Below are 26,894 nucleotides of genomic sequence, written 5' to 3' on the forward strand. Positions count from 1 at the left end.
AATAAAACCCAGTATTCTGCTATTAACGATCTATATAGCTTTCAGGATTGACTTGGCATTCAGGATTGGATTGGCTTTCAGGATTGATTTGGATTTCAGGATTGACTTGGCATTCAGGATTGACATAGCTTTAAGGATTGACTTGGCATTCAGGATTGACATAGCTTTCAGGATTGACTTGGCATTCAAGATTGACATAGCTTTCAGGATTGACTTGGCATTCAGGATTGACATAGCTTTCAGGATTGACTTGGCATTCAGGATTGACATAGCTTTCAAGATTGACTTAGCTTTCAGGATTAACTTGGCATTCAAGATTGACATAGCTTTCAGGATTGACTATGCCCCAAATATTCCAGGTTAGATATGAAAGATTTTACCATCATTAAAATCTAGATCAATGTTAAGATGGCACTATTGTTGCTTTTAAATGCATTTTCAACAAAGTCCATGTATTTGCCCCAACAAAATAATATTAATTAATTAATTGATGGAAAGATGTGATTTTTCCTAGTAATGTTTTATCAGATTCATTAAGGAACATAATGTGGTTTTGTTACTGAAGAAATAAGATAACTGAAGAAATATGCAGCATATAAACACTTATATTTATCTCCATGAACTTTAATCAATGTGCTTAATATTAAACATTCCAAATAACCTTACATACTGTACATAATGTTACTTGTCCCAGATAACCTTACTTGCTTTCATAATGTTACCTGTCCAAAATAACCTTACTTGCTGTACATATTACTTGTTCCAAATAGCCTTACTTACTGTACCTTACCAATCCTAAATAGACTTACTGTACATGATGTTACTTGTCAAAAAAAAACTTACTTACTGTACATGATGTTACCAGTGCCAAATAACATTATTTACTATGATAATGTTATCAGTGCCAAATAACCCTAATTACTGTACATGATGTTACCTGTGCCAAATAACCTTATTTACTGTACATAATGTTAGCAGTTGTTAAGGGCATCGGATGATAGTGAGATGATATTTTTGGCAGCCTATATTACACAGCTACTTTGTAAATATGGTTTGGTATTGAGTGGAGATCACAGAATGTTGGTACTGTTGATTTATTTATTGTGTGGGTTAGACCATGCTTAATAGATTATAACATGCTAACAATGACAAGAAAAACTAAACGGATCAACCCCTTTATAAAATTACAGGAATTATAAAAGTCATATAGAACATGAAAAATACTTGTTGTCAAAAATAACAAAATATGACAGTTGTATACCCTCTTTAGATTACGGGAACTTCCTATTCATGTAGTTAAAGGCAGACCAAAAAAGAGTTCAGCTGGGCATGCAGGTTTCGTTATATGTGTGATAATGGGAAAATTGAAAATGAATTCCATTGATTATTAAAATGCCAAAAAATACTCAGGTACAAAATTTAAGTTTTTTTCAAAGTATTATTTTGAATACACATCCTTTGAAATATTTATCAGTTTTCTTCATAATAAATCTGATAACGTAATTAGAAAAACAGCAGTTTATATGCTTTGAGTACAAACTAAGAATAAGACCTTACAGTTTCTGTAATAGTGTGTAATCTGTCATATATTTGATTATATGGCTTATTATGATCTTGTAGACTTATCTTGTAGACTTAGATAATTCTCATGTGTTTCTGCCCAATTTTATATATATATATATATATATATATATATATATATATATATATATATATTCACTGTATAATTTTCTACTTTGAGACCACTCCAGTGACCTAGTGACTAGAGCATCTGAATCAGATTTGGGAGGTTGCAGGTTCAAACCCCATCCAAGTCATACCAATGACTTATAAAAATGGTACCAACAGCCGCCTCGCCGGGCACTCAGCTTTAAGAGGTTAGTGTTAGGACTGGTATGCCTGGTGTCGGGTAATGTGACTGGTGGGACATGATGCTACATGTCCAAGGCATGATGCCCCAGTGCTAGACATCACTATAAACTGCCACACTGCAGACATCATAGCGATATGACTGAATTATTTTTAAAGCTACATTAAAAATTCAAATTGCAAATACATTTTCTGATTGGGCTAGTCGTGTTATACAAAGAAAACAATAAAGTTCTTCATCATGGAGCCATTTGTTACTAAAAATGCAAATAGAATCTTACTATTACAAGCTTTACATTGTTTTAGCTGTCAGTATGTAAGGGTAATTTATTTAAATGAATCCATGAAAGACTTATTTATGCCGTTTATATGTGAATTTAAAGTATTTAGGTTAATAATATAAACAATGTGAACAAAACATATATCAACTTGCATCTTTATTTTGGCATCAAGGAAACTGTCCAGAAAATATAGGATACCTATACATAAAGGACCAGTTTATCATGGTCATTGACTGCCCAATGAATCAAAAAAGATTCAATAATGGACCAGTTTATCATGGTCATTGACTTCCCTATGAATCAAAGAAGATTCAATAATGGACCAGTTTATCATGGTCATTGACTGCCCTATGAATCAAACAAGATTCAATAATGGACCAGTTGATCATGTTCACTGACTACCATGTATTTCAAACAGGATTCATTCATGGACCAGCTTGTCATGTTCATTAACTGCCCTAAATTTAAACAATATTCAATAAAGGACCATTTTATCATGTTCACTGCATGCCCTATGAGTTAAACAGAATTCAATAAAGGACCAGTTTGTCATATTGATAGACTGACCTATGAGTCAAATGGAATTCAATAAAGGACCACTTTGTCATATTCATTGACTGCCTTATGTATCAAACAGGATTCAGGAAAGTACCAATTTGTCATGTTCATTGACTGTCTTATGTATCAAACAGGATTTATTATATTTCTTCTTCCCATTGCAATCTTTCAGCTGCAGGTCAGGTTTGATTTTATCATGTTTGTTAATGCAAAATAATACTGTTAGAGTCCAGAGTGTAGTATTAAAACTTAACATTGATGCTTAACAAAATGGTGAGGGCAAGATGTGATTGCAGTGTTTACATATGTGACAATTATTGATTATAATGTTGCTTACTTGTTTAGAGTCGACATTATTCTTTCAGTATTCCTTTTTTAAATGGATTGCATTGTTCGTTTTTAACACTCCTGCACTTCTGTGCAGAAGAGTGGATGGTATACCCCAGGCACCATTGTCAACAACAGCAATATAACCATCAATAAATGTATATCTTCATTTTGAAGGCACTTTCACAGACAGTGTTGCTTGTCCAGTCATTAAATTCTAGATAAGCATCCATCCTGAAAAGTACTACACCACCATACCAAAAAGTAGGTTACTTTGAACTACTTTTCATGCTCCTGTTGTCATGTAAAACTTTTATTTTCTGCTTGGTTTCTGGGGTCCTGTTACTTGTATCGTCCTGACAATTTATATGTGCATGGATCCTGAGAAATACTGTAGGACAATACAAAATGGAGGACACTGACCTACTTTCAATGTTCAAAGGATCTTGTACATCTTTTTATGTGTAGGTCAGTTTCTGTGATGCTGCTTTTTGTAGGTCATTTTGCTTCACATGTCTATAATCTTGTGGCATGCTATACCACATTACCAGAAGCAGGTCATTTTGACCTAATTTTTAAGCTTCAGACACTACATGTATCTTAAATTTTTAAATATCTCTGAAAACTTGCTTTTACAGTTATGAAATTTGAAATGTGCATGCATTCTGAGTTCTTCATCAGTTATACACCTTGATATAAAAAGTAGGTCACAGCATCCTACCATTTTATATTTCATTGATTGTTTACCAACTTTGTTGTTTAGATAAGATTATGTGATCCTGTTGCTTGAGCAGTCTTGATCAGATATGAACATATATACTGAGAAGTACTGCATCACCTTATCAAAGAGAAAAATCACAGATCTATGTATCATCTGTGTTGTCGTCATTGTCGTTAAATTGCAGATATATTGGATATTGACAAATATTGGTTTGTTTTCACCATCATTCAATAGTGCTCATCTTAGATATTGACGGATATTGTTTTGGCTTTGTCATCATTCAACAGTGCTCATCTTGGATATTGACAAATATGGATTTGTCTTCACCTTCATTCAGTAGTGCTCATCTTGTATATTGACAGATCTTTATTTTTTAGCACAAACATTGGTACATGTATCTAGTCAAGCATACTGACAGAATTAATTAAGATAGGAACATCTATACAATAACGCATAACTACAGAATGTGTCCAATACAGCATAAATATCAAATTAATTAACATGAGTACGTGCATGTATTCGATAAAGCATAGTTACAGAATTAACATGAATACATATATCTAATAAATAACAAATACAGAATTAACATGAATACATGTGTCCAATAAAGCATAAATACAGAATTAACATGATTACATGTGTCCAATAAAGCATAAATACAGAATTAACATGAATACATGTGTCCAATAAAGCATAAATACAGAATTAACATGATTACATGTGTCCAAAAAAGCATAAATACAGAATTAACATTATTACGTGTCCAATAAAGCATAAATACAGAATTAACATGAATACATGTGTCCAATAAAGAATAAATACAGAATTTACATTATTATGTGTCCAATAAAGCATAAATACAGAATTAACATGAATACATGTGTCCAATAAAGCATAAATACAGAATTAACATTATTACATGTGTCCAATAAAGCATAAATACAGAATTAACATGAATACATGTGTCCAATAAAGGATAAATACAGAATTAACATGAATACATGTCCAATAAAGAATGTGAAGACTCTTTATTAGAGAAAGAAGACACTTTTACATCATTTCTCATAAATTTTTTTAGTATGCATTAAACAATTAATGTTAATTCATATGGGTTAAGTGTCAGCATAAAATATTTTCATTTTTGTGTTATACTAATGAATAGTATATGGATATATCTGGTGATAGGGTTAATTATGGTTTATTCACCTGTGTACAATAACAAGATTTATTAAATATATTATGATCATCTATAGACATGTAGTTTTCAATCTATCCATGACTCCTGACAGTGAACCTTAGTAACTGCTTTCTTGCATTTATGATAAATGTTCATGAAGAAAAAAAACTTCCAATTTTGTTCAAAGGTGACAAGAGGTTATTCACATCCCTGAAAATATTTTGTTAGATCTTGCAGACTGTTTCCTGGAATGTATCACAGTTTAGGACTAAAGTTTTGCAATAACAGCATATAAAATAACAGGAGATGCAGACTGTTTCCTGGAATGTATCACCATTTAGGACTAAGGTTTTGCAATAACAGCATATAGAAAATAACAGGAGCTGCAGGTGCATGGATGTACTGTATAAGGAGAATTGATTAGATATAACCATGCATAAATCAAAGTACAGTTAAGATGGAGCAAAGAAAATAAAGTTAAAATTGTCTTAACATATATGTACATGGGTAAAAAAAAAAATTGGAAATTTGACATTACCACTTTTTCTTGAAACTAACAAACATTTGTACCTTCAAAAAATCTATTCTCTAAAAATGCAAACTTATCAGATGAGAGTTAGCTAAAGATTTGGAATATAATGGCTACATGAACATACAAGGAGAATTACAAGAAACACAGTAAGAAACTAAAGAAATAATTTTGAAAAAAGGATGGACATTTTTTAAAGAGACATGCAGGTAGTAGATCATTAACAAGAGAAAACTAGTTGGAAGAGAAAGAAAGAGATAGTCGTAAAAAGTACCTTTTGAAGTTACACATTTAAAATTGCTGCGATAAGTGTCAGGGATCATAAGAAAACATCTTAGAATTGTACATAATTGAGAAGAATGACAGAAATTTTGAAAGAATTTCTAGATAAAGTGTTATGGATCTATTAGTAGTGTATATATTTGTGTATACGTTGTATCTAACTACAAGCAACATAGACCCTGATCTACTACCACATAATGCACCAGCAGATCAGGGTGCATATTGTTTTGTACTGTATGGCCAATTAAACTGTGTAGACCAAGATTTGCCCTGCATTATGCAACAGCGTGATGTATAAGATTATATTTGGTATGTGGAAAATGAATTAATTATATAATCAGTAAGAAAGTGTGTGCTATGAAGACTGCACATTATTTGCTTTTTTTTTTCTAAATTCAGATAGATATGATTGGCATGGTCAGTCTTCTTAAATGTAATGAAAAAATTCAGCTTTAAAATATGGGAGCATGATGCATGCACTATCATGTTCAGTATGCAAGAAAAAGTGTTTTATGTTACACTGGACAACAAATTTTTACAAAAGTCATGTTACTGAAATAAAATTAGTCAATTCTTATCAATTTTTATGTGCTGAACACGAATATGACAGTCAAATTGCAAAATTGGCTCTAGTTATTTTGTAATCTGCAAGAAATTAATGTTTACATAACGAAATGCATTCCAATAGTAAAAGGTCAACTGTAATAGCCTACCTATAAAAAATCAAGTCATTGACTACATCTTAGATTTCTTCGCCTGTCTCTTATACAGCTGTTCGGGAGCATCTCTGAGGAGTGTCCAGCAGTAGTCAGCCAGCATTGTAGTGGACCATTTTCCCTGGTATCTTTGTTCCATTGTTGCGATATCTTGATGAAAACGTTCGCCGTGTTCATCACTAACAATACCACAGTTGCTAGGAAAGAAATCCAAATGGGAATGAAGGAAGTGAATCTTTAGAGACATATTGCAGCCAAGTTTCTTATACTTCATCAACATGTCTTCTACTAGTTCCTTATAGTTTTCTGCACTAACATTTCCGAGGAAGTTTGTAGAAACTAGGCGAAAAGCATTCCATGCTTGTTTCGCGTCACCTTCCAGCAAGTTGTTGAACCGGTCATCTTTGAAAAGCTCTCGAATCTGAGGACCCACAAAAACTCCCTCTTTAATCTTTGCTTCGCTGAGTCGAGGGAATTTTTCATGCAGGTATCGGAATGCTGGCAAAGTCCGGTCAATGGCTTTCACGAAGTTCTTCATCAAACCTAGTTTGATGTGAAGGGGTGGTAGCAAGATTTTCTGAGCCTCAACCAGAGCTGGGTGTTGGATATTCTTCTCTCCAATGGCTACATTCTGCCTGTGAGTCCATTCCTTCCTCATGTAGTGCATTTCCCTTGCTCGGCTATCCCACTCGCATAAGAAACACATGTATTTTGTATATCCTTGCTGCAGTCCCATTAAAAGGGCAACTACCTTCAAATCACCACAGAGGTGCCAGCTGTACTTGTTATACTCAATGGAATTCAGTAGCTGCCTTAAGTTATCATATGTCTCTTTCATGTGGACAGCATACGCTACTGGAATAGATGGAAGAATGTTTCCATTGTGCAAAAGCACAGCCTTGAGACTCAGTTTCGAAGAGTCCACAAATAGTCTCCATTCTTGTGGGTCATGAGTGATTTTTAAAGCATTCATGAGGCCCTCAATATCGGAACAGAATATCAGATTACTTTCCTTTCTGAAGAAAGGCTCCAATTGCTGGTGGCGCTTTCGATATGCAGTAATTGTGACATCTTCTTCTAGAAGATTCCATTGTTGGAGTCTTGATCTTAGCAATTCTGCCTTGTTCTTTGATAAGTCCAAATCACGAATCAGGTCATTTAGTTCTTCCTGTGTTATTCTGTGTGGGGTTGATGATGCACCAGTGAAAATCTGGATCACTGCATGCTGATGGACCAGGAGAAGAACAGGTCGACTCACCTTTGTCTTCGTCAGATGAATCAAGAGAATATTCTGCTGGAGGTTCTGGAATAGGAAGTCCCTCACCATGTGGAACTGGTCTCAATGCAGACGGAATGTTTGGGTAGACTATTCTCGACTTCTTTCGCTTCATTATTCCGCCGGAAAGAGGAGGAACCAAGCAGAAGTAACAGTCATTTAGGTGGTTGCTTGGCTCTCTCCACACCATTGGGACTGCAAACGGCATTGATGACCTTTTGCAATTCAACCACTGTGAAAGCTGTGTTGTACATGTAGCACAGCATATATGCGGAGCCCAAGGCTTGTCTTGGTCACCAACCTTGCATCCGAAGTAAAGATGATATGCCTTCTTCACTTGAGAATTGATACTTTTCTTCTGGTTGGCAAATGTCACTTCCCCACAAATATAGCAAAAATTGTCCGCGGTATTAACACACTTTCGAGGCATTACTGTTCTTTATTGTACGTAAATGGATAAAATAATAAGTTTTATGTAACAGTAGCTTGAACTGTCTCGCACAACGTCTAAAATATTTTAAATGCTGAACCTATCTGATTGGGCTTTATATAGTACACTGCTTACGTCAGCTTCAGCAGCCGCCTGGCATTAGTATAATAGGCCTACACATGTATAGTACACTGCTGACGTCAACTTACTTCAGCAGCCGCATGGCATTAGTATTGCATTGCATCAGAAAATGATGCAATCAACTGTGGATGATGTGAGCATGATGGTATTATGCAATGTTACATCATTATTCCGGATGTTGCTGCAGTCCTACTGGAGAAATTTACACAGTGAAACATAGAAAATGAGGTATATGAATATCTTCAAAACGAGAGCCAATACAAATTTTTCACGGTTATATTCGTGTTCGGCACACCAAAATACTACAGATTAGGGCCTTTTCAAGTCAGTAATGATTTCACTGTTGACCAGTGTTATAGAGACAATGTTATAGAGACAAGGAGAGACATCTTAGAAGAGAGTCATATTCAGGGTGTGAGATTAAATCATGACAAACCAGCAGCTGTGTGGAATAATTATTATATAGTGTTCTGATTTGGAGAGATAAAGAGAGACAGCTCAGAAAAAGCACCACACATATTCAGGATGTCAGATTAAATCAAGACAAAAACCATTAGTGGTGTGGAATGATCATTATAAAGTGTTATGAACTGAAGACATAATGAAGAGGATTCAGACATAATAAGTATGTGAGATTAAAACGGGACAAACCAGGTATTGCTCATTTTAAAGAAGATAATCAGCACAAATAGTATGAAAGTAATGATATTAGGAAAAATGTTTAAAGAAAACAAAAACTATATGCTGCTCATTTTGGATAGATACATTAAAAACAAGAACTACCATATGCTTGGGATAAACAACAGGTAGAAAAAAGCCAATACTACTGTAATTGTGCATCATGTTGTTGTTGTTATAGGGTTTAACGCCATTTTTCAGCACAAGATAGGCTATACATGGCAGCCAGTATAACTGGTGGAGGAGGAACCCTGGAAAACCATGGGAAGAACCACCGACCCACGAGAAGCTACTGGCAGGCTTCCCCACATACCCACGCTAGATTATGCATCATTATGATGTCTCTATGTTGTTGTCAGTATGAACAAAGACATCATGACATTATAACAAGATGTCTGAAAGAAAAATTCAGGATGATGATGATGATGATAAAGAAGAGGATGATGTGTCAATGTTGACAAAAATGCAATTGGAAAGAGATTGGTGTTGTACCTGATGAGTGACAGATGTCTAAAACATTTAATACTTGATATACAGGGGTTTGACAGTAATTGGAAGATATTTAGATAAAAACAGGTGTACTATTCCTGAGTAGAAACTTGGCTTTAACTTCATTTATCTCAGTGAAATGAATGTTGTTAACTGAGTCTGATTTGTTGAAATAGGAATATACAAGCCAAAATCAAGGGATATGATCATGAATAATAATAATAATAGTAATAATAATAATATTAATAAATGCACATTTTAAAAATTCAGGTTTAAAGAGAAAATTCGTTCTATCAAATATTAGGAGATAATAGGGCAAAAAAAGTGCTGACCCAGTCACCCAAGAAGTGTTGATTTTCATCTGTGCTGCTACCTACAATATTCCACCATGACAGGTCCCTTCTCAAGAGATGTCTCCTTTATCAGAATCAACATTGTCCACACTAATATCATGTATTTCATCCATTTTATACCTCTACCTACGGACCAGTTTTTTGTATGATGTCACCTTTTTTATACAAGTCCAACTGCCATAGTGGCAAACCAGTTTTCTAATATCTTTCTTTATTTCAGTTTTCAAAATCATATCCCTGTATTAATAATAATAATAATAATAATAATAATAATAATAATAATAATAATAATAATAAATAATAATAGTGATAGTTTTTAATCAACTACATCTTCTTACTTTTAATCCTTAGTACAGTTTATTTGATGCAGAAAAGTTTGGTTCCTAGTTTTGAATCTCAGCCATACAAAATTAATTTTCATTGCCCACTTGTCATAACCATGCTGCATCTGTTACATTTCCTCACGGAGATAATTATTAAATTTTGATGTCTATTGTTTTGAGACATATTCTTTACAATGGTTGATAGAAATGCTTGGAACAGACTTTAACAGGAGTTATTGATCCATTTATGAGCAATCAATAACAGGTTGGTTCATGTTTGATAATGTATATACAGCCTGTATTCTGTATGAGTGGGAGAATTACAGAACCCAAAACATGTATATACTGACAAAGTATATCAGTACTTCAGTGTGTTCTTGAGGAGACGTAAAATGCAAACAAAATAATGGTAAGTAATTACTGTATTGGAGTAAATTCAATTATAATGACTATTTTTATTTGTCTTACAAATAAGATATGATGTGCAAACTTTTAGACTGATATTACTGTGTGCTACTCAGCTACAAAGTCATGGTCAGGTTAAAGGTCAAGTTGGATATTCTGTTATATGCATGCAATTTAGTCTAGAAGTTTTGTGCAACTTGCATGCAGTTCAACGTCACATAATACCCCATTGAATAGCCTTGTCATTTCTACTTGACTTTTACTTTCATGGAATCCACACATGTTGTGTTCCAATATCTTCCTCTCACTAGACTTCTCCCTTTGACTTAACTCATTATTTTTGGAAGTTGGATACTACATGCAAATGCATTATTTGTACTGTAATGTTTATTTCAAAGAATAAGCCAGGCAGAGAATACATGTGGAGCTATGTGTCAGTCATGCAAACTGTATGACAGTAGTACACTGACTGACAATAAGCCAGGCAGAGAATACATGTGGAGCTATGTGTCAGTCATGCAAACTGTATGACAGTAGTACATTGACTGACAATAAGTGTGTCAGTCATGCACACTGTATGACAGTAGTACATTGACTGACAATAAGTGTGTCAGTCATGCACACTGTATGACATTAGTACATTGACTGACAATAAGTGTGTCAGTCATGCATACTGTATGACAGTAGTACATTGACTGTCAATAAGACCAGTCAGAACACACTTTAATTTGATACCCCATAGTGTCAACAAGATCTGTATTGTTTACTTTTAATTCCTGTGTATTGATATTATGAAAGCACTTGTACATACAGCTGTTCTATGTTTTCACTTTAAGGTGACTTGCCTAATAAACCTAACATACTTATTTCTGGTAATAGACTGTACAGTAGAACCTGTCTTGAAAGACCACCCCTTTTGCCAAAACTAATAGTCGCTCAAGACCTGTGATCTCTCATAAAAGATCATAACACTGTGCAGTAATCTGGTCTCTTAAGATAGGTGGTATCTCAGAGCAGTGGTCTTTCAAGTCATGTTGTACTGTAATTATTTTTTAAACAATAATAACAGCTTTCAACTGCTCATAATGGGTATATTTGTATGTTTCTGTATTTACAACTAATACTGTGTTAGTCTTGAATTAGAAACACTTGTTTATAATGGACAGTTCCTTGTGTAATTTCTAAAAACACAGGCTTTACTGTTTACTGCAATAAAGTTCAGAGTGGTTTTCAGTACTGTCTAATATGTTTGTGTATTGAATTTTCTTGAATAGTAATCCAAAGTTTTAATTTGCCTGTCATACAGGTTTTTTTTTTCTCTTACTTCTTTTAGTTGATTTCATTAAGATGATAAATGTTTATTTGGACTCCATCATTTTAATTCGTCATATTATTTAATTTATCAAATCATAAAGTTTCTATTTTTTTGTAACAAATCTGTCTTAATATTCCTTACTTGATAATGAATTTATTTTGTTATTGATATTTTTTTTATTGCATACAATTAGGTTTCTACACACAAACATTTAAATGTTTATTGTAATGAAGGACTACTATATACCACACTCCCTCACTATAAGACCATTCATTATAATGAAGTTTAAGTTATGAGTATGGATTCCATTTCATTAAGTGCTTGTAAATTAGAGGTATAATATACTTCATTTTAATGGTATCTCAAAATAAGGTGATATACTGTCTGACCCCCATGGACATCATGACAAATACTGTATTGTGTACTTCATTATAAGATGGACTCATTATAAGGTGGTCACTCTTTGGCACTCATAGCCAGCATTATAATGATCACTAAATCATGTACTTTATGACAAGGCAATCTCACTGTAATGTGGTTTACTCTATGATTCTCATGGATATCATTAAACTGATCACTGTATTATGTACTTCATTACAAGGCAGTCTCACTGTAAGGTGGTACACTCTATGACTCCCATGGATATCATTAAACTGAACATTGTATTATGTACTTCATTACAAGGCAGTCTCAATGTAAAGTGGTACACTCTATGACTCATGGATATAATTTGAACACTCATTTATGTACATCATTATTAGGCAGTCTCACTGTAAGGTGGTACACTCTATGACGCTCATGGATATCATTAAATTGAACATTGTATTATATACATCATTACAAGGCAGTCTCACTGTAAAGTGGTACACTCTATGACGCTCATGGATATCATTAAATTGAAGATTGTATTATGTACTTCATTACAAGGCAGTCTCAGTGTAAAGTGGTACACTCTATGACTCTCATGGATATCATTAAATTGAACACTCAGTTATGTACATCATTATTAGGCAGCCTCACTGTAAGGTGGTACACTCTATGACTCGCATGGCTATCATTAAATTGAACATTGTATATTGTACTTCATTACAAGGCAGTCTAACTGTAAGGTGGTACACTCTATGACTCCCATGGATATCATTATATTGAACACTATATTATGTACTTCATTACAAGGCAGTCTCACTGTAAGGTGGTACACTCTATGACTCATGGATATAATTTGAACACTCAGTTATGTACATCATTATTAGGCAGTCTCACTGTAAGGTGGTACACTCTATGACACTCATGGATATCATTAAATTGAACATTGTATTATATACATCATTACAAGGCAGTCTCACTGTAAGGTGGTACACTCTATGACTCCCATGGATATCATTAAATTGAACACTCAGTTATGTACATCATTATTATACAGCCTCACTGTAAGGTGGTACACTCTATGACTCGCATGGATATCATTAAATTGAACATTGTATATTGTACTTCATTACAAGGCAGTCTCACTGTAAGGTGGTACACTCTATGACTCCCATGGATATCATTAAATTGAACACTGTATTATGTACTTCATTACAAGGCAGTCTCAGTGTAAAGTGGTACACTCTATGACTCTCATGGATATCATTAAATTGAACACTCAGTTTTGTACATCATTATTATACAGCCTCACTGTAAGGTGGTACACTCTATGACTTGCATGGATATCATTAAATTGAACATTGTATATTGTACTTCATTACAAGGCAGTCTCACTGTAAGGTGGTACACTCTATGACTCATGGATATAATTTGAACACTCAGTTATTTACATCATTATTAGGCAGTCTCACTGTAAGGTGGTACAGTCTATGATGCTCATGGATATCATTAAATTGAACATTGTATTATATACATCATTACAAGGCAGTCTCACTGTAAAGTGGTACACTCTATGACGCTCATGAATATCATTAAATTGAACATTGTATTATGTACATCATTACAAGGCAGTCTCAATGTAAAGTGGTACACTCTATGACTCTCATGGATATCATTAAATTGAATACTCAGTTATGTACATCATTATTATACAGCCTCACTGTAATGTGGTACACTATGACTCGCATGGATATCATTAAATTGAACATTGTATATTGTACTTCATTACAAGGCAGTCTCACTGTAAGGTGGTACACTCTATGACTCCCATGGATATCATTAAATTGAACACTATATTATGTACTTCATTACAAGGCAGTCTCACTGTAAGGTGGTACACTCTTTGACTCCATGGATATCATTAAATTGAACACTGTATTATGTACTTCATTACAAGGCAGTCTCAATGTAAAGTGGTACACTCTATGACTCTCATGGATATCATTAAATTGAACATTGTATATTGTACTTCATTACAAGACAGTCTCACTGTAAGGTGGTACACTCTATGACTCCCATGGATATCATTAAATTGAACACTATATTATGTACTTCATTACAAGGCAGTCTCACTGTAAGGTGGTACACTCTATGACTCCATGGATATCATTAAATTGAACACTGTATTATGTACATCATTACAAGGCAGTCTCACTTTAAGGTATACACTCTATGACTCCCATTATTATCATTAAATTGAACACTCAGTTATGTACATCATTACAAGGCAGTTTCACTATAAAGTTGTACACTCTATGACTCTAATGGATATCATTAAATTGAACACTGTATTATGTACTTCATTACAAGACAGTCTCACTGTAAAATGGTACACTCTATGACTCTCATGGATATCATTAAATTGAACATTAAATTGAACATTGTATTATGTACTTCGTTACAAGGCAGTCTCACTATAAAGTTGTACACTCTATGACTCTAATGGATATCATTAAATTGAACACTGTATTATGTACTTCATTACAAGGCAGTCTCAATGTAAAGTGGTACACTCTATGACTCTCATGGATATCATTAAATTGAACACTCAGTTATGTACATCATTATTAGGCAATCTCACAGTAAAGTGGTACACTCTGTGACTCACATGGATATCATTAAATTGAACACTGTATTATGTACTTCATTACAAGGCAGTTTCACTGTAAGGTGGTACACTCTATGACTCCCATGGATATCATTAAATTGAACACTCTGTTATGTACTTCATTACAAGGCAGTCTCACAGTAAAGTGGTACACTCCATGACTCCCATGGATATCATTAAATTGAACACTGTATTATGTACATTACAAGGCAGTCTCACTGTAAGGTGGTACACTCTATGACTCTCATGGATATTATTAAATTGAACACTCAGTTATGTACATCATTATAAGGCAGTCTCACTATAAAGTTGTACACTCTATGACTCTTATGGATATCATTGAACTGAACACTCTGTTATGTACATCATTATTAGGCAGTCTTACTGTAAGATGGTACATTCTATGATTGCCATGGATTGCATTATAACGAGGGAGTAAAGAATTGACAAGACGAATCAGCAATTCTTGTTAGCAAAAGTTTTTCCAATTTTATATTGGGTAATTATAAGAAATAAAAACACTCATTTATATAACAATAGCTAATCACAGTTCTTATTTGAATTACTGAGCATTGGTTGTAGGCCAAATGAACAACAAACACTCATATAGTGGTCATCTTTTTGTTTGCCATTTTTCTATCTTAGCTTCTGAGAATAACTCATTTGATTATCACCTTCCAGGGCTAACAGAGAAAAAGACACTCTAGAGCGGAAACTGACTGGCTTACAAAAAGGACCAACAGCCCCTACAGCTCCCTCAGGCCCCCCTGGGAAAACTGACCATGATATGGAATCTCTTAAGCAGAAAAACTTCCAACTTCAGGAAGAAGTAAGTGATTTATTATAAAAATTTGTTTCATGAAAATCCCATATTTTTCTATCTGTTCATTAGATAATTTATCTTGTATTCTCAAACCTACTTAAAAAGTTCTTATTATTAAGCAGTCTTAAATAGTGACTTTTTCACAGTCTTATCAATGTTTCACTACAAGACTGCTTATGGTATGTACAATATCCTCAATGAAAAATGGTAATGGTGTAACATCCAGGGTCTTGAAATTCTTGTTATTGCTATTACTCAGCAGATGGTTATATGGACATGGGACATTCACTAGAAGACTGTATGATATGTACTTGCTTGTGAATTAAAATGGTACCAGTATGACTTCCCATTACAGCTTTGCATAGTTGTTTATTATAATCTTGTTCTGCATTTCCTCCTTGGCAGTTGGTTGCATCAACATGGGATTTTCACTGAGCAACTTCATGCAGTTTATATTTTGTCCAATATTAAACTATAACAAGACTTTTAAGATGGTCACAAAAGCGGTCATTTTGGAGGTTGGATCATCTCTAGAATAACTGCTTTTGGGCCATTTCAAAACTTTTCTGAATGCTACTTCTCCAGGATGGATTGTTTTATAAATATAGGGTTTTAACAAATATATGATAACCATGTATATTTGGGCTTAAATTAAAATGGTGCTGGTCTGAAATCCAACATAGCAACCTTAGTAACCATCTCAAAATACTTGTCACCACTACTCATCTAAAACACATGACATGGAGTTTTCACTTAAAACCTCTTGTGGTATGTAATAGGTCCAATGTGAACAAATTCAAAAACCAGACTCATTTATCAGTGGGGTCAAGTCAAAGGTCACTGCTTGCATTATTATACTTCACTGAGCTTATGAACACAGTGGCTTAAATATATAGATATTAAATTCAGCCAGACTTTTTTATGGTTTGTGTTGCAACAAACAAATTTGTCAGCACACTGACATTGATTTCAAGGTCAAAGGTCTTGACCCCAGATTTTATGATATCGTCTATCCATCCATCCAGCTTTTCATCTGTTTGTTACCTATTTTATTTACACATGCTAACTCAAATTTTCCACCATTTGCAATTACCAAACTTTGTGGATAGCTGCTCTTGTGAAAGAAGCATATTTATATGGGATCAAAAGATCAAAGGTCAACATTAATGTGACTGAAAGAAGAAATGTGGTTTCCACACAAATTTTTTAGCTATCCATATATAGTCTATTAAGTACGAGATGGACATATGAAATATGTGCAATTCATAATATTCTTGTTATATGTTCTCATTATTATAGAATCAAATACAAACATATACATGGATATATAATTTTTTTCCAAACAAAGATGTAAGTGTCTATGTTTGTATGACCATAATGAAACAATAAGACTAGTTGACCAATGGTCTGTGGTCTTCACTTTAGTATGTACTGTGATGGAATTTTTGTTGGATAAGAAAACATCAAAGGTCTTCTGAACTCATTTCAAAATGCACGTGGTGTTTTATAATGATGATGGACTTAATAAGGAGAACTAAGTAACGATAATATTTAAAGGTATGGTCTGTGAAGTCCTTTGTCCATTTCTTAATAAACAGCAGTAGATATTGTAATGACAATAAGAGAGCTTATGCACATGGGTGTCTGCAGGATTTTTTGCACTGGGGAGGGGCAGTCAGTCACGGCCAGGAGAGTTAGTATAGTTAGCAGTCTTACTAAGCATTTTGAACAGAATCTTATGACATATTTTCAGCTTCATTTGAATGATGAAACTTGTTGTGTGTGCATATGTATATATATAATTGCAGTATGATTTTGGGGGGTCATGTGACCCCCTTGACTTATGCTGTGGGCACCCATGTTTATGCATCAATCATTGTATTTTCTCACCAACAATTAATTATTAATTTTTGTAAAAATAAAATGGCATTATGCAATTTTTGATCTTTTTTGTAAACATAATTCTTCTTAGCAGAAATTTTATATCCAATAATTTCATGGATTTGTTTAAAAAAATACAAAGTGATATGTACGAAAAATTATGATACATTTAAATAATTATTATTTTGATAACTGGATTTGTTATGAAAAATTGAAGGGTATGAAATAAATACATGAAATATGGTTGGGTAGGCAGCTTGTTTTTTTGTTGTTGTTCTTGTTTTTAAAGGTATATATATTTAGTTCTCTATGGGGATATTTTTTTTATTACCATTGGGAAAAAGTGCTAGGATCGGCAGTGAGAAACAGGGACCATCAGCAAACCAGAAACACACATATTGGGGGTGTGTGTGCCTTACAAGTTTGTCAGAACTTAAATTTGTGGATTGGGCAAGGGGTCCTATTGCATCAAGGACAAAATCAATGAAAATTTGTACCCCTTAAAAAACAGTGAATTCAGAATAGTTTGCCCAAAAGATATCAATAATTTAGGCTTAAATTTACCCCCATCCCACCCCACTTAAAAGTTTGAACCAGGTAATATCTCCTACAAAAGACCAAAAGAGTTCATAATGCATGTGAGTGTGTGTGATTTGGATTTTTAACGTAGCTTTAATAATTTTAAAGTCATATCGCCACAATCTCTGCAATGTGGCAGTTTATAGTGACATCCAGCACTGGAGCATCATGCTGCAGAAATGTAGCATGATGTCCCACCCAGTCATATTATCCTAACACCAGGCCGACCAGTCCTAACACTAACCTCTCAATGCTGAGAGCCAAGCAAGGCAGCTGTTAGTACCATTTTTGTAAGTCTTTGGTATGACTTGGCCGGGGATTGAACCCACGACCTCCCGCATCCATCTCTAACCACTAGGCCACCGGAGTGGTTAGTTCATAATGCAACAATTACTATGACAATGAATTATAAAAGCCTGTATATTAAATTATATGCTGTATTGGCTATAATTAATCCTTGTTTCCTGCCACCAACTCCACTACCCCCAGTGATCATTTGCATAAATAAGATGAGGATGAGTTTTATATTTATCATTGAAGTCTCTTGTATAAGTCATACATTCCCACAGGAAATCAAATACATACAAGTAAAATACTTAATGATTACACACAAAATCTGTAACACAAGTTGCTGAGATTTATTTTGTCAAAGTAAAAGATCGAATAATTGTATTTATTAAATGTGAATCTTTTTCATTAGTAAATTGTACTATATCAAAGACTTGTATGACAAAGCCATGAGACAGTAGACCCAATATGGAAATTTTGTGAGAAAAGAATGTAATAATATGATATTCCTCATTTAGATATCCAATTTGTGATGTCAGAATGTAATAATGTGATATTCCTCACTTAGATATTCAATTTGTGATGTCATAATGTAATGTGATGTTCCTCACTTAGATATCCAATTTGCAACATCATAATGTAATAATACGATATTTCCTCATTTAGATATCCAACTTGCGATGTCATAATGTAATAATGTGATATTCCTCACTTAGATATCCAATTTGCAACATCATAATATAATAATGTGATATTCCTCACTTAGATATCCAACTTGCGACGTCAGTTAATGCTGGGTAAAGATGCAGCTTTTGAGGAAACGCAGATGCGGAATCAGCAGTTAATGGAGCAAGTTGACCAGATGGAGAAAGTGATATCTAAAACAATACAACAGACTGAGGTAAATAAAATTAAAGACCTTGAGTTTTTGATGGACTTATTGGATAGACAAATCCAAATCATATGATTTTAGAAAACATGGTTGTGTCAGCACAGATTGGTGAAAAGAAAAATAGTTGGGATGGATTACTCCTACACCATGAAACGCAATCAACTATTGTCACCTACCCAGTGTAAAACACTGGTCCCTATTGTAATATTGTATCCCTAGATGATGAGGTCATCTTATACAAGGGTATATTATATAGAAAAATGAAATGCAGTCATTATGTTTTGGATCCATGACAATACCAATGTTATATCAGGAACTGGGTTATACAGAGGTCATTTATAATGTGATTCATCATACTCATGTCATATGAGGAGCTGTCTTAATATGAGATATTATATAATGGGATCGATGACTATAACCCTGTTATATCAGAGACTGTTGTACTGAGATGCTTTATAATGGGATCCATAACAATACCCTTGTTATATCAGGTATTTTATAATGAGGTCCATGACCGTATGTTATATCAGGGACTGTGTTACACAGAGATGCTTTATAATGGGGTCATTGATTATGCCTAAGTTATATCAAGGGCTATGTTATACAGGGGTACTTTATAATGTGGTCCATGGCTATATCTATGTTATATCAGGGAATGTTATGCTGAGGTATTTTATAATGGTGTCCATGACAGTACCCATGTCATATCAGGGACTGTGATAAACAGAGATGCTTAATAATGGGGTCATTGATTATGCCTAAGTTATATCAAGGTCTGTGTTATACAGGGGTACTTTATAATCGTGTCCATGACAATACCCATGTCATATCAGGGACTGTGATAAACAGAGATGCTTAATAATGGGGTCATTGATTATGCCTAAGTTATATCAAGGTCTGTGTTATACAGAGATGCTTTATAATCATGTCCATGACAATACCCATGTCATATCAGGGATTACAATATACAGAGATGCTTTATAATGGGGTTCATGACTATGCCTATGTTATATCAGGAACTGTGATATACAGATGTACTTTATAATGAGGTCCATGACAATACCTATGTCCTATCAAGGACTGTGATATACAGAGATACTTTATAATGGGGTCCATGATTATGCCAATATTATATCAGGGACTGTTATACTAAAGTGCTTTATAATGGGATCCATGATCAGACCCAAATTTCAGAAGATGAGCAAAATAAAACTAAAGCAATTGATAAGATGTCAAAATATTTTTGTTGTACTGAGGATTTACAATATCAAAGTAAACCCTAGGTATTCTCATTCTTTGCTATTGCATTTCTTAAAAACAAAACAGGAGATTGTCTATATTATTATATTATTTCAACATTAAGTTATTATTAAATCACAAATTAAATTACTGCCAGCTGTGGTGGTTTTAAACAGAATCATGAGACATGGTATTTTTTAAATCAACATTTGTCCATTCTTTAATATGGCATTTGCAAAATAGGTCAACAAAATATCCAACCCTGGATAGAGATTGTAACATCAGGATAGAGATTGTGACATCAGGATAGAGATTGTGACATCAGGATAGAAATTGTAACATCAGGATAGAGAGTGTGACATCAGGATAGAGATTGTAACATCAGGATAGAGATTGTGACATAAGAATAGTGATTTTATTTGTCTAGATAGTGACAGTAATATCAGGATAGTGGGGGCCCCAAGCGGCCAAGTGGTCTAAAGCGCTCTTCATTACAGATCACTGCCATCTCACCTCTGTCTGCGTGGGTTCGAGTCTAGGATTCGGCTCACATGGGTATGTAAGAAAGCTTGCCAGTAGCTTCTCATGGGTCACTGGTTCTTCCCAGGGTTTTCCCAGGTTCTTCCTCCACCATTAATACTGGCTGCCATGCATAGCCTATCGTGTGCTGAAATATGGCATTAAACCCCACAACAGCAACAACAAATCATGATAGTGATTGTAATGTAAGATCTTTAGCATCAATATTATTAGTGGATGTATATGATTCTTGTGAAAGGTGAGCTTTAATTTGATGGCAAAAGTCATGCAACATGTGATATTTCTTCAGAATATAATTAACAATAACATAAATGGAATATAACTTATGCAGTTTATATGCACTATATCAATATTAGGTTGGCACAATGTCACTGAAATTCTCATTCTTTCATGTTACTACAGGCCTCAGGACCAACTGCTGGACCTGCCTTGAAAGATTATCAGGAACTATTTGAGAAAAATCAGAATCTTCAGAAACAACTGTTGAAATTATCTGAGGAAAATATAGAACTAAAGTTTGAGGCAGAGCAAGCCAGGAAAGATGTCCCTCGACTGAAGGTATGGATACAAAAATGTTAAATTGGCCTTGAATAGCTAAAATAAACAAAATTAAAAAAGCTTCCATTTTGCTTAATTTGAGAATGCTTTTATAAAAAAAAATTCCAATTTCAAAACACTACAATTAATTGAAAGTTGTAATCAAAATATCCAGTAGACATCTTAGAAAAGATTAAAGTAAAATAGATTTTTTTAAAGATTACTACATGTACTGTATTGGAATGTTGATTTAAAATCAGTTTATAGTCATTTTCAGAGAAACAAGTTTCAAGATAGACTGCATGCAACAAATTTACTTTAACTATTTTTTCAAAATTGCTGATAATCTGAAACAAAGCTTCTAAATCAAGGCAAAAAAAATTTGTGTCAACTAATCTCTTTCTCTTTCTCCTTCTCTCTAATGCAGTTAAACATAACCCAATTGAATTTGAATTGAATTTATATATTTACTGTAAAGATGGAATAAGAATATTTAAAATTTGTAACTGTCTTATCCCTAGAACTATTTGACTTTATCTGATGCAATTTTTGGTATGAAGAATGTCTTGTACAGGTGCTTTGCATGGGTTAGTCTAATTCACAAGCACTATGGGCACCTGATTACTCATTCTCCAGACTTTGGTTTCCACAATTTTGGATTTAAACCAAATCATATTTGTTGCTTCAGACTGATGATACTTTGATTGAGTTTGATTTTCTGCATTCCATGGCACTATTTACAGGAGTTTCATCCCTTGATTGCCTGTCCTCCTGACTTTGGTTTTGATATCATAAATTTACTTATATTTTCTGCATTTTAACCATAGTTGGCATAGTTGGCATTCAGCTTTATATTGATGAGACATTAAATGAGTTTAATGTAAAGTGATCAACATTGTCACTTAGAAGAGTTATGGCCCCTGATTGCCCATAGACATAACTTTGCTTTTCACAGCTTAACTTTACAAAAAATTATTACATTTCAGCCAGTATTATCATATACCTCTATACTGATGAGGCCATAAATGAGCTGGCTTTTTTTTTGGCATTCCACATCATCCTTTGGAAGAATTATGGTCCCAGATTTTCAAAAGAAGTTCTGTTATCAGCCCTGACCAGCATAGTATAGAGAAGTACTGTCCAACCCGCAGCCCGTGGGTTGATTTTAAAATGGCCCGCCAGAGCTCGAGCAGCTATATAGTTGTTGCTTTTCAGTTTTCTTCTGCGGCCCTCGGCTTCAAGAAAAACATTTTTCAGTGGCCCATGGTGTCAAAAAGGTTGGACAGCATTGGTATAGAGCAAAGTCCATTGCAATGCTCCCATTGTAACTAGCTCTTATTTTCAGACAGACAATATGGTAGCTGATTTTAGCAATAGCGAATGCAAACAAGATATGTCATTGATTACAGTATTGATAATTGATTTCCTGATGCTCATCAAACTCATAAGCAGATTAATCTGTTTTTCTTCAGGATCGTATCACTGACCTACAGAAGTATGTTGAAGCTTTGAAGATAGAGAATGCCCAGCTATCTTCTGGAGACAAAAGTAATAGATCCTTTGATTCTAGCTCCAGTATTCGAAGGGTATGTTCATTCACACACTGAGATCATTGATCTGGTACCTTATGTACTTACTTGTAAGTCGAGTTCATCTGCATACAGTATAGACCATGATCTGCTATCACATAATGTGCCAGCAGATCAGGGTCTTTGTTGCTTGTTCTGCAGATTTCTCATAACAAACTGCATAGACCCAGATAAATCTGCATTTTATATGATGGCTTATCTAGGTATCTACAGCTTGTAGTTGGACTTGACTTATAAACGAGTCGATATCATATATTTTATTAGCGTGCTTATTACGTGTTTCCAAATTCTGTGACATGACAAAACATGAAAATCTCCATATATTACTTATATTCTAAATGTAACTCAAGTACATTGGATAGATAAAAACAGCAAACATAATTGAAGGATCAAGTGAACCAAGATTTGGTCATGTTAATTATAATTTTCTTCACAAAATTGTTGTGAACCTATGATACCTTAATTGTAAGTTGTAACTCTAATGCTTAATGAATGAACTCCTTTTCATTTTACATTTTAAAAGCAGAAAATAAGGTAATCCCATGTTCAGCATTTAAATACTATATTAGTCATTTTTCATCATGATAAACAATATTAACCACTGGTATGTAACAGATCTATATGTCCACCCAGTTGTCTGTCTGCCCATAAACATTTTCATTTTCAGGGCAAACCTCTCAATTTGTTAAATACACATGTCAAGCATGTTTCAGAGATGCCTTGTCATACTTAGAATTTTCTACTTTTCAGTATTTTATAAGTTACCATAGAAACCAAGTATTTAAATTGAAAATGGTCGACCAAAACAGGACGTACATAAGTAGAATAAAAATTGAGAGTGCTTGACCATATTTCAGTAGGCATCATTACATATATGGGGAACTAAAGGGCTATGTCATATCTTGACACCATTGTTAATTTTAGATTGGAGAGAGTGGTAAGAGTACAAGAGAGCTTGAAAAGACAATTGCACTCTTAAAGAAGGTGGTGGAGCGAGTTCAGATGGAGAATGAGCAGCTCAAGCGAGCTCCAGGAGTTGTTAGCAATGACAGATTTCAGCAACTACAGAGAGAAAATGAGTCACTCAAGGTGAGTAGAAAGATAAAACTCACCCATCAGGGATGATTCCAAAACTAAAATTGTGGGACCCCCCATCTCTAGAACAATAAAATTATGTTGGTTTCTATTCTAATCAAAGTCAAGTAATGAGCATGAGTCTTCACATATTTATGAAGTAGACACAATCCAGCAAGCTATAATACTGACCACTATTTAAAATTATTTGCATTTTAAATGTTTTTAAAGTTTGAAATAGAATGTCATAAGAAAACATGTTTTGGTTCATTAATAGTAAAGCAGTCAAGAAGACATTTAGCATTTTCCATTAGACAAATAATAATACCTTGGGAGGCAGATCTAGTTCTTGTGTTGAATAAAAGCAGTTTAGAGCACAAAATATTGTGTATTACTGTCAACTATACAAACTTGCTAGTTGACACAAATTTTCTAATTATGAAAGGAATATATATCCATCATTATGAACATAAGGAACTGTCTACTCTTGTCAGCTCTTCAACAATGTACATACCGTATATACTCACGTATAAGCCAAACAATTTAGGAAAAAATAATGGCCTGGAAGAAAGGGGGTCGGCTTATCCACGGGCTAGTGTGTAAACTTGACAGTTTTTAGGTCTTTTTGTTGACTACTGTAACGGCTGTAAATCTTGGGACATGAAACAATAATTTTATCCATGTCCTAAGACATAGGTATGTAAAAAAAATTACTTTCAGTGACCCGACAATTATTAAACTGTTATAAAGTACTATGATTAATTTTGTTATTATTTTGCATGTTCATATTTTCTGATTTGTCCAACATGAAGTTAAATAAAGGTAAATACAGACTTCATAATTCGCAGGCCAGTTGTGTTTACCAGGGAGACCATGCTGAACTTTAATGTACAGTACTCACACAGTGCAAAGCGTGCATAGCATCACTTAAATCCTTTCTTATTCCCAAACATAGATGCAGATTTTGATTTATTCATTGTTTCAGCTATATTACATTCTTCCAGATAACATTTCAGCTAGTCCTTAATAGCTGTTTCATTTATGTTGTATCACACGCTCATGAGTTTCTCATTTTCAGTGATATAATCGAGCCTAGAAAATGAGGTAATATTTTTGAAAAGGTACTCCTTTTTTTGTACAAGGTATATAACCAGCATAATGTACATGTTCACAAAGAGTGGTAATAATAAAGGCTGAAATTCTCATAAGATCAACTAAGATCAACAACAGTAAATTTTTGTTTTGTGTTTTAGCTGAACAAACGTAACTTTCCACACAATGGAAAGCTTGATGTTTTGGATTTGGTGTCTCCTATGTTGATAGTCAGCAAATTTGCCTTTTGTTTTGCAACAGCAGTACAGGCCAGTTAATCATCAAAACCCTGAAACTGGCTTGTGATAAGTGGGAATTTTGACTGGTAACTATGCCAGTTTAACATTGGTATATATGGTATAAAAATGCCAGGTGTTCACTCATGTAAGTTTCTTGTGTGGGAATGGAGCTATTGCATTCATAGTAATCATTATTGGGATTGAAATTAATTGTGGATGATTTTAGTGTCGTGGTTTATTATTTTGTTCTGGTTTATTTTTTTATTTTTGTATTATTGTAGAAGTAAAAAAAATAATTCTTTTACGTATATAATGTTTAAACTTAACATTCTATTTAGTGAAGAAACAAATTCTTTATACTTAAATAATTATTTGGTCACAAAATAATTCACAGGTGATACAACAGAACATGTAGGACTTTTCTTGTTTAGAAGAAATGAAGATCAAAAACATAATGTAATAATCAGGAGTTCTCTGCAAAAATCGGAAGATATTATGAAATTGGGAGGTAGGCGTTGAGCGACACCAAAATTTGGGAGGTATTTTTTCCTTGGGCATGAAAGTTGACAGGTATGGTGTAAGGTTGCTTACATCAAAGTAAACAACAACTCAGCTTTTACGGTATTAGCATAATTTTTGAAGCATTATTTCCGAAACTTTATTATTGTATTTTGGAGATATCATAAAAGTTGAGCACAGTGGTGCCCATGATTCGACTCCAAGATATGTACTTAATTCAGCATGTAATCAAACCTACAATGTGCATGTGGTGGCACCATTATGTAAATACGTTCAGTAGCCTAATTGTGAGCATTGAATCGAACTGTATTGTTTTTTGTTTTGTTGTCATACTGGGATTACATTTTAATGAGCTTAGGTATTTACAATTTCAAAGCAAAGAAAAAACTTAATTACAGGTGCACTGATCCAAAATGTCCAGTTCAATAATGCATAAACAAATAGTAATCGAGTCAAATGGGAGAGGTAGTGTTACAGGGACTCACAAAAAGGAGAGGTTGTGTTACAGGGACTCACAATTGCTAAATTCTTGTCATCATTCGATCAAATTATACACAAATCTAAATTAGGCAGAAACTATAAGAAAACAGAAAATTAAATAAATTACTTTTCAAACATGTTTATACCATTTCTTTTTAATAATCCTGCACGCCATCCTCGAGATAAGTATAAATGTAATATTTTTTAATAAAAGTTTG

General features: G+C 33.9%; 1 protein-coding gene across 2 annotated transcripts in view; it reads left to right on the forward strand.

Moving 5' to 3' along the window:
- Positions 1-26,894, forward strand: part of LOC149773054 (centrosomal protein of 290 kDa-like) — a 175,172-nt gene that overhangs the window by 122,340 nt on the left and 25,938 nt on the right. For both annotated transcript variants that reach the window (XM_089946845.1, XM_089946846.1), the window contains exons 47-51: positions 15,586-15,733; positions 19,242-19,376; positions 21,549-21,704; positions 23,156-23,269; positions 24,197-24,361. In XM_089946845.1, coding sequence (XP_089802971.1) covers positions 15,586-15,733; positions 19,242-19,376; positions 21,549-21,704; positions 23,156-23,269; positions 24,197-24,361 — 718 coding nt within the window. The remainder of the gene's footprint in view (positions 1-15,585; positions 15,734-19,241; positions 19,377-21,548; positions 21,705-23,155; positions 23,270-24,196; positions 24,362-26,894) is intronic.

The sequence above is a fragment of the Sinohyriopsis cumingii genome, unplaced genomic scaffold (assembly GCF_028554795.1).
Source record: "Sinohyriopsis cumingii isolate HCF-2022 unplaced genomic scaffold, ASM2855479v2 utg000913l, whole genome shotgun sequence".
Lineage (NCBI taxonomy): Eukaryota > Metazoa > Mollusca > Bivalvia > Unionida > Unionidae > Sinohyriopsis > Sinohyriopsis cumingii.